Source organism: Dendropsophus ebraccatus, chromosome 1 (assembly GCF_027789765.1).
Source record: "Dendropsophus ebraccatus isolate aDenEbr1 chromosome 1, aDenEbr1.pat, whole genome shotgun sequence".
Classification (NCBI taxonomy): Eukaryota; Metazoa; Chordata; class Amphibia; order Anura; family Hylidae; genus Dendropsophus; species Dendropsophus ebraccatus.
In genome coordinates, this window is record NC_091454.1 from 19,137,761 (window position 1) to 19,148,171 (window position 10,411).

Genomic DNA, 10,411 nt, shown 5'->3' on the forward strand with positions numbered 1-10,411 from the left:
TTCCGCTGATACATTTTCTAAAGATAGAAGCGAGACTCTTTGAAGAGTTATGGTCGACGCTTCTTCACCTCTGAGCTGTGACAACCATGCCGCATTACAGAGCGCGTGGAATGGAAGCGGCTTCTCTTTTCACGGATTACTTAATGCAGGACTCCTGTAATAACAATGTGTTCTAAAGGGCATTTGAAGGAGGTCGAAGAGGGTCACTCTTTTAACATCATTTATTCAGGGAGCACTGCTTATAAGCACCTTGGTCAAAGTCTAGTGGCTTGTGGGCACCATCCCCCCCACCCCCTGGCACTGAGCATGTGCGGTACATGCCTAACCTTCTAGCCATACGTCTACTTTCCTCAACCGGTGTCAGTATTACTGGTGTTCCAACATCATTGTGCATCTACTTGGCTTTGCTCAATCACAACTTAGTATATGGCCGATAACACCACCCACCCGCTTCAGACAGGAAGTTCAGAACAGACCCAGAAGTAAAGTAGCATAGAGGAAAGTAATATACAGTATTTTTAAATCTAGGGATTTTTTTTTTTTACAATAGTTGTAGACTATGTTAGTACTCGCCTCACTGCTCCTTCACTACTGCTGTTCTGGTGCTCAACCTACTGATCTTTGCTTCCTGGTCTGACTTAACACACAGGAAACAACCAGCCAGCCAATCACAGGCTGAGGCGTGTTTTCACTGTGTTCATTGATTGGCTGAGCAGCATTTTCTTCTACTCCCTGTGTGTTTTGATGGTACCAGGAAGTGAAGATTAATAAGAAATAAGAGGCAAGGCACTCTATTTATGGGGGGGGGGGGGGAGATTTACCCCTGGATATTTAATGGCCTCTCCTCTATGATAGGATAGTACATGGAAAGCCACAATCTAGGGATATATACTATAGAAAGACTACATAGTCTATGGGAATGCAGGGTCAAACCGTACAATAATAATTATATGATGGTGGAAACCCTCTGAGCAAAGATTATACTTGATTTTTCATTTTAAAGCTATAGATAGTTGTCAGGACAGGCATGTTTTCTAGCCTAAAATTTAAAGCGAATGTAGCATCAGGTACATTCGCTCTAACACGACCCATGGATAGATCGGCGCAGGCGCAGGGAAGCCGCTGTAGCAGTCCATTTTTGAACCACCCTTTTCTGTGTACGGTGCTGTTCTATCCATGGGTACCCTCTTTGATACCAGTGAGCTATGATACCAGTTGATTTAAAAGAACAAAAAAATGCTGGAGTACCCCTTTAAGCCTTTTCCTCTGGGGGCCAAGTCCCCCCAGTTCAACATTTCTCCTTTATTTAAATGATGACAGATTAAGATCAATGGTATAGCAAATATTGATGATACCACCCAGTCTGATTGGCTTAAGGGGACAACATAGTCCTGGCCATAATAAATACTATGGTATGGTACTGCTCGACCAGTCAGAATGGAAGTTCCGGTAATTAGCATATGACACATGATTTTAAAGGGTGCCCTAAAAGAATAAATCACTGAGATTATTACCCAGCAGTTATCAGTAAATACAGTCAGAATGAATCATACCAGAAGCCATACTGCGGCTACACGGAAACCCTCAGCACATGATTTCTTCATGTTCCTTTATACGTTTCCAGGCTCTCTCTGCCTGCCGAGCCCCTTTGTTCTAGTCTACTGTCAGCATTCGTAGCAATCAGCATTTATGTGCAGGAAATGATCTTAATCCCTCCGGCAATGGAAGATTTCAACACAGGCACATTATTTTTCTTACCTAATTTTTTTACCTTCTTAAACTATCGATGCAGCCAGCGCGGCTCCCTGCCTGGTCTGGAACCTAGTCATCGACTAATTGGAGCAAATGGCAAAATGTAATTGTTAAATTAAGGGAACGGAAACCTCAGTGCTAACAGTTTAGCAATTGAATGATGCTGACCGTATATGCCATCATAACTGCAATAGCACTGTGAAGCACGCGTCTCCGTCGCTCTCCCGTGGTTCATGTGAACCACAAACCTGAGAGAGGGCCCTGCATACATACCCACTCCTGTGTGCCCTGCCCCCGGTGCCCGTCCTGCCACGGAGATCTTGCCGTCAGCTCATCTGCGCACTCAATATGCAAATGAGCTGAAATGAGTCCTATGGCCATAGGAAATCACTGGCTACTGGAAATCCTATGGCCATCGGACTCATCTTTGCTCATTTACATATTGAGTGCGCAGTTGAACTGACAGCCAGATCTTCGGACCTACACATGAAAGAGCAGGTATGTATGCAGGGCCCTGTCCAGGGGTGGGGTGGGTTGTGGGTGCTGCCCGGGGTGACGGGTTCCCTTTAACTAAAATGTAAAGCTGATAGAAAACACCTATAGATTCTGGATTCTATAATAAACGTCCTATACCCCAGAAAAAGAAACAGGGGGGGGGGGGATTTGACGAATGGTACAAAGAATGAACTAAACACCTATAAACCCATCCGATATGCATATGAAAAAAGATATGAAATTCATTGGTACAAAAAAACTTTATTGAAAAGTATCGCAAAAATAACAAGGACAAGGAAAAACAAAAACATTAATAAAAATAAAAACAAGGACCCGGGAGGTGGGAGACCATACATGAGGACAGGTATATGTATGGTCTCCCACCTCCCGGGTCCTTGTTTTTATTAATGTTTTTGTTTTTCCTTGTCCTTGTTATTTTTGCGATACTTTTCAATAAAGTTTTTTTGTACCAATGAATTTCATATCTTTTTTCATATGCATATCGGATGGGTTTATAGGTGTTTAGTTAAAATGTAAAGCTGTTTCATTAAATGACGGGAAGTTTTAAAAACTCCAAGAAAGAGACCAAACTCCCCAACCCCCGTAGTAAGCCCCTTTGATCACTAAGCTGTATCTCAGCTACCAGCGTTAGTACATTTCCTTCATTTAGAAACGCAACAAAATTTTTACGAGAGGAGATCCCTATCCCATAAAAGATTTTCTTATCCTTCTATTTTTACAGAGGGATATTCGAGACCCTACATTTTAATACAGTGCGTCCATATCGCTACGGGGAGATACCATTTCTGTTTTAGGGTCCGAAGAAGAACGCGTTCTCACGTATTAGCAGATCAGATTTCCATTTCTGAGCCAAGAGAGAAGTTATTGTTGTCCTTTATGTCAAGTACTTAAAATAATTGTACCAAGGTCTTTCATCCGACCATCTCCGGATCAATATAATTACAGGAGTCAGGGGAATTAGCCAAACTTTGATGGACGTATCTTTTTTTAACCTTGATAAATACGTTACTAAGTAAACAGATTTACAGTGCCTTGGATACCAGAGCAACAGGCCATGAAACATAAAGTAATCCCGTTGTATAAATTGAACATGTTTATCCACTGGGGGTTTCTATACGCGATATATTATATTGACTTAATTCCATTTGTCGTCTTTTTCAGATACTTGGAATGGCCTTTTCTATGACCCTCTTCCAGCAAATCCACAGGACTGGCAAAAAATATGACGCCTAGGGGCTTCTCGAAAAAGACATTTGTATTAATACACTTTGCCATAAACAATGTCAAGAACCAAGGAATCCAAACATTGGTCACCGGACTACCGTCACAGCCGAAACTTTAACGTTACCTGACTCACAATTTTACACCTGCTATTAATTTGCCAAAGAAGAAAGGAAATGCTTAGAGCCAAGTTTCCCGCTCTAACAGTCTTCTTGAACGTCTGAGAAAGAGCAAGCTTTGCTTACTAATACACTTAAGACTTCAACCAATACATGACCGATAGGCTTACGCCTTTGGAACTTTTTGGAATTTCCCCCAAAAAAGGGAGGCGAAAAAACACTACAAAAATGGATGACTTATGGAAGCCATCGAAAACTAGAGCCCTTCACCTTAGTGATATGGGCCAGTTCGCATGGAATGGACTGAAATTTTTTTTGTACCTTATGGGACATGTTTTTGTTACTCTGATTAGGACTAGCGTTTTCATTGACATGTTTATGAATTTTTTGTTTTTGGTTATTTTTGCTCTTTCTGGTTAATTTTCCACAGATCTTATTTTAACTACAAAACCTACAAAGCTCTGTGTGATCTTTGAAGGATGCACCTGCAGTAAGTTTCCGACATGAGCATTAGTGTTAATATTTCAGATACGATTGAAAAATTCTTTTTGGTTTATGTACAATAGCCAAGTTACCCTTCTGCTAACCAAACGTAAGGTTTGCATCATAGATGTTACCTTTTTTATAATGTAAAGGTATATTGATTATGTTCTGTTTTTTTTATAGTCATGTATTGCATTCAGATGTTAATTTGTTATATTAAAGTCTCGTTCCACCTAAATTATATGATCAGGGTTGAAAATTGACAATATGTACCCCAAGTGCTTGTCATGTCCCTTCCTCGACACAGTATTAAGGAATAATAAAATTCCATCAGCCTGGGTTAAAAAAAAAAAAAAACACTCTAAAAAAATTCTCAACATGTCTCCTCCCACAATGACCTATGGCCCCAAATATTGGACCTTGCAAATGCATTTGAGGCCACATCCATTCTACAAGACCCAAGGCGGCCTAATTTCAGTTCATGTCCACGTGGGTCTATATCCTGTGGCTGGAATATATTGTGGCCTTTGGTTGATAGTATAGTTATATTTTGACATCAGTGTTGATTTTATTCATATTTTTTGGGTGGAAAATTTTTACTTTAAAGCAACAATCCATTTGCAATATTAAAATTTATTGTTACAATTTAAAAATCTCAAAGAGGCATTAACATTACAGTGGATACTTGTCGTAAAAAGTATTATGTACTCGAGGACAAACAAAAAATGCAAGTTATTATTCCAGAGGGACTCGGAAAGTAGGTCTCGTGAATCCAGTTACTGTATATTTGGGGAAACAATGTTTGCACTGATGAAAAAATATTTCTGTAAGTCGCAAGATGTACCGAGCTGATGTTGCATTTAAGAAAAAGATGACGTTTAGCTATTGAGGAAATTTCTATTGGATGTCTATGTTTAAGGAACCTATAGTACGTTTGTAATTTAAAAAGTGATGGTAGGCTCAACCGAACATCATGGCCTATCTTTATGGGCTGAACCAGTATAGAGGAACGTGTGAATCCAGACAGTTCTTAGAGAGCCCATAGGAAAGCCATTTTGTTCAAGAGAATGCATCTTCTCCATTCACCAGTAGTTGGTGGTACTTTTACAGTTGACCATACTTGGATTATTTCAATTTGGCCCAGTTTGGATTGGATTGGTAGTAAGCTCAACCAAACATCATGGTCTATCTTTATGGGCTGAACCAGTATAGAGGAACGTGTGAAGCCAGACAGTTCTTAGAGAACCCATAGGGAAGCCACTTTGTTCAAGAGAAGAGAATCTTCTCCATTCACCAGTATTTGTTCATACTTTTATAGTTGACCAGGCTTATTTAAATTTGGCCCAGTTTGGATTGGATTCCTAAAGGATAACACCTAAGAATGATCCTTCCCTGTGAGGAAGAGGATGGTGTTTATGGCTCATGGGGTCCAATATTCGGCAGATGTCCCATCAGTTTTAACGAGATATCTGCTCATCTATCCCGGCCATCATGAGAAAAAAAATTTGTGGAACAGATTGCATGGATTGTTGCTCTATTATATACCATACAGACAATTGGCCTGTATCTTTGCACAAATTATTTTCCAGCGCTCTACCACATTTACAAACCGCGAACAATATTTTTAAGGACATTCCTGCTAAACACTTCAGCACATACCTCTAGTCTGATTGCTGCTTTTATTAACAATGCCGTAATTTGGTCTGTGGTGAGGGCATTGCTTACTTTTTGCTGCTTCACAAATTCATGACAGTTGAGCGAGAAGAAAAAAGAGGTTGTCCGCATCATGTTTGGACTGTACCCCTGTAATTGGACTGTAATTTACTGTAATAAGGTGCTTCAATGTATGCTATGAGAGGTCCTCTTGTTACTCATAGTGTGATCAGGTTACTTATCGGCATCCTGTCAGAAAAACAATGCCAATGTGTAGCCAAATGGGCCTATAGATTCGAATTGGCCAAACATAGTCTAATTGGGCCAAAAATGTATACCGTATGTTTGTTTACATCTGGTCTATTAAACTGTGGCATATGTTTGAAAACCTTCTTGACAATATCCCAATGTGTATTGGTGGCGTGCAACCATAATATGATGTGAACAACACGTAAGCAGTTTCTGTTGATGTTCTTCAAGTCATCTTGAATTAACAGTAGTAACGTCATGGATTGTTATCTGTAAGAACTCATAAAATCGTCATCGGTCAAAAAGATCACTTACTGTACCAAATGCATGAAGGGAAAAAAAACTGAAAAATGTATTTAATGGAAAAAAAAGTGACTTTTCGAAATTTGTGTATTTTCTCTGCTGTTGAGAATATGACTTTATTTTCAGAAGCTTCCCATCACATGGTGCTCTGGGCGATGCTTTCTTTTCCAGGACAAAAAGGAAAGTCATGTGACACCAGACGTAGAGTCCTCATATTAAATGACATTCCGATATGGAGTTAAAATTAAAATAATTCCTCTGTACCAGTACCAACTATATAGTCTATGCGAACATACTGAGATCCATTGGATATTGGTGGATGCACATGGGGCACCATTAATAAAGGGGTTATCCAGCGCTACGAAAACATGGCCACTTTTTCCCCGCTCTTGTCTCCAGTTCAGGTGTGGTTTGCAATTAAGCTCCATTTACTTCAATGGAACTGAGTTACAAACCCCATCCAATCTGGAGACAAGAGTGGGGCAAAAGTGGCCATGTTTTTGTAGCACTGGATAACCCCTTTAAAGACTAGCATGGATTAAAATTAGATGGGTTGATGTAGACACCCATGTAGATTCCTTTGTGCTCTAAACCAGTTCTTCATGACGGAATCTGCTTGGGTGGCAAGAACTCTACTCAAAAAATTGCGGTTGTTCTAAATTCTATCCAATGCTAGTGCCAGATGGTGTCTTATAGAGTGTGTTTGTGATCAGCGGGAGCTATTGGATAAGTCTGCGACTCTGGAATACATTGAACCCCTATTGGGTCTGTACATAGGAACTTACCAAGAGAGGAACCAGAGAATCCCTAAGTCATGCTCTGACCCACAGTTTTACCTAGAATTTTCCTTTAAGATTCAATGCTGCAGAGAACGAATGGATGGAATTGATTGCATTTTTGGTCTTGTTTGATGCCATCTCAACATTGTGGTCAATAGTTATGTTGTCGCTATAGACTTGAGCTGGTCATATACATTAGATACGTGTCGGCCAACCATCTTGTGTGTATGGTTGCCTCCCAACTTCCCAATGGAAGATGTTAGAGTATGTTGAATTTCAACTGCCTGAACCTTTTGTTCTTGGCAAGATAACCCACCTTCAGAGGAGTCTGGCGGAGGCTTTCACCCTATTGTCATGTCTAACCAAGTATGTATGGGAAAGACTTAACCTGTTGGCTGAACAAGCTTTCTTATGTGTATGGCTAGCTAAAATTTGCATAATTGCTGCTAACCAACATTATCTTTATAGTATGTTAAGGTGACTTGCTATACAGAACCATCACTGCCATGTAAAGCTTAAGGTGAATGTCCACCTACTAACACCATGTAATTTTTGGTTACTGATACAGATCATAGGAGCTATGTACTATGAAATTGAGGCTCCGACTACAACTCATATAGATTATAAAATGGTGTTCAATGGTGGACTGTCACTTTAAGGTACCTTGCACGTCACTATGATGTGAATGTGGAAATATTAATGGGATTGTCAAGTAAAATATTTATAGGACATGTCATAAAACGTTATCTGTGGGTCCTGGCACTTTGACATGCATGGTCACTTCTCCAGCTGACAACTGGAACCTATCATTTTCCGAATCAGTCTGGATACTAGTTGTCGGATCACCACTGGTTGCATGTAAAATATTGATAGTGATGTTTAAGGGCCTGGATAAAGAGCCCTACAAAATTACTGTAATATGGAACTGTTTTAGGAAGAACTCTGCCTTTTCAATATTTATTTCATTATTCATTTTTTTATAGGAAGAACTTAGTGGGAAGTGACTGGGATTTCTTCTTTTATTGTATGAATATAGCATTCCTTTGAAATTTTTGAAGAAAGTGGCAAACAAGTATTATTCATCACTTAGGTTCAAAATTCTATATGTTTTTTTCCTGATATACAGTATATCAGAGCCTTGTTCTTCTATACAGTGCTTCGGCACACCAGTGTGGCCGTGGAGTTTACAGGAGTTGTCTTATATGGACAGCCTCTGTCCATGGACCATACTAGGGCAAATAGACATCAGAGAGTTGGGTTCTTCGCTTTGGACCTCCCCCTATGAGCTAGAACAAAGAATGGCTTCCGTACTGGCTGATGGTCATACTGGTCAAGCCATCCCTGTATTACATGGATGTTTATTTTTCTGAATGGCCACCACTAAAGATGAGCGAACGTCAAGTTTGAGTCTGGGTTCTGCAACTTTTTAAAAACCCTAACACTCGGCATTTAACTACCCACTAGAGATGAGCAAACCGGGTTCGGGTTCGAGTCCATCCGAACCCGAACCCGAACGTTCGGCATTTGATTAGCGGTGGCTGCTGAACTTGGATAAAGCTCTAAGGTTGTCTGGAAAACATGGATACAGCCAATGACTATATCCATGTTTTCCACATAGCCTTAGGCTTTATCTAACTTCAGCAGCCACCGCTAATCAAATGCCGAAAGTTCGGGTTCGGATGGATTTGAGCATGCTCGAGGTTCGCTCATCTCTACTACCCACGTCTGGAAAAGTTGATTGCGATCAAAAAAAAACATGGCTATAGCCTATGGCTGTATCCATGTTTTCCAGGACTCCCTAGGGCGGCAACCAACTTTTTCAGATGCGCTGAATTAAATGCAGAATGTTCGTGTTCGAAGAAGCTGCAGAAACCAACCAAACTCCAACCCTTATATTAAGGTATCAATATAGAATTTTGAACCCAAACATAAAATGGTCTTAAAAGGTGGACATTTATTATAAGAAAAGGTGCCAATTTTTAAGCCCCACTCCATTCTATTCCTGTTTTGGGTGATGACAAAGTTGATCTAAGAACAAACATAACAATTAAGAGAAAGAGGATGTCCTGCTGTCAATGCTTACCCTATTCTCGAAGTCCCAACAGTTGGACTCCCTGTGATGATACATTGTGTTACTGGTAGGACAACCTCTTGAAACAAGTTGAAAAGACAGTTTACTTTAAGTGTTAAAATAAATTTTAAAAAATTTAAAAAAATGGGACCATAAGGTCAGATTTACATTTTCCAGAATGGAAACTGACATGAGCTGATTTGCTGCTATCAAAAACTTTCTTCATGGAGGTCTGACATTCAGTTTTAACTAAGATCTAATTCAGAGTTTTCTCTAGGCCACGACTACACAACATCTGTTTTTGGCCATTTTTATGGATGGCCTTCATTTTGCGCCCATTATTTGTGGAATAACGGTCGTTGGTTTGAAATAATCTTTTTCTTGGGTGCAAAATTATGGCCGTCCAAAAAAATGGCCATCAAATAGCCAAAAAGGTGTTGTGCGGCCGTAGCCCTAAAATGTAACGTTGTCATGGACAAGGTTCTTTGCATAAACCAATATTCTTGTATATGCCAACCCATTACCATTCACAAGGGTTGTGAGGGTTGGAAAAATCATTTTTAAATAAATTTTTTGGAAATTCTGCATAAACAGAAGGAGCTTTCCTGTTAAGGATTTACTATAAAGAGTGTTTCACTCTGGAGGACCCAGCACCTCCAAACATTACAAGGTCAACCCACAGATTTTAATGGGCAATGTGCAATGCTATATTTGTCCTGTGGTGGCACTGTAGGAGAATCAATCACCCTGTGATCAAGTTTTTGGAACAGGCTTGTAACAAAAGGAGATTGTCTTTAATTATCCTTATGAGTGACATCCAATAAAGATGATGTTACTGGTGTAATAAAATAGTTTTTTATTCAACCACGTTACTTAAAAAAAAAAAAATCAAAATACCTTTACGTTTTTGTCTCTGTAAATTACCCCAGAAGATCATATCTGTAGACTGTTGTAGCCTACCTAGAGGTATAGTCAGATTTTCCAATGCAGGGTGACTTGTTGGTTTTCTCTAACACCCAGACTAAGCACCCTTTAAACTATGCCCCCGGTAGACCCATCTAATCAATGCAAGCAAATAGGCTGAATGGCATGATCTAGTCAAATTACTGTTAAGGATTGGCTGTTGACCTTATAAACTTTAAAAAAAATTATGAGTCAATGGGGTTGTATGAGGAACAGCGCCACCCTTTTACACAGGTCAGTCCCATTGAAATTTAATATTAATCAAATTAAAATTTTCAATACAGGTTAGGTTATTGTTATTA

At 39.7% G+C, this 10,411-nt stretch overlaps 1 protein-coding gene across 7 annotated transcripts in view; it reads left to right on the plus strand.

The window, feature by feature from the left end:
- Positions 1-6,695, plus strand: part of TSPAN9 (tetraspanin 9) — a 352,108-nt gene extending 345,413 nt beyond the window's left edge. For all 7 annotated transcript variants that reach the window (XM_069968581.1, XM_069968550.1, XM_069968557.1 and 4 more), the window contains one exon: positions 3,430-6,695. In XM_069968581.1, coding sequence (XP_069824682.1) covers positions 3,430-3,501 — 72 coding nt within the window. In that variant the 3' untranslated portion in view covers positions 3,502-6,695. The remainder of the gene's footprint in view (positions 1-3,429) is intronic.
- Positions 6,696-10,411: the final 3,716 nt, after the last annotated feature.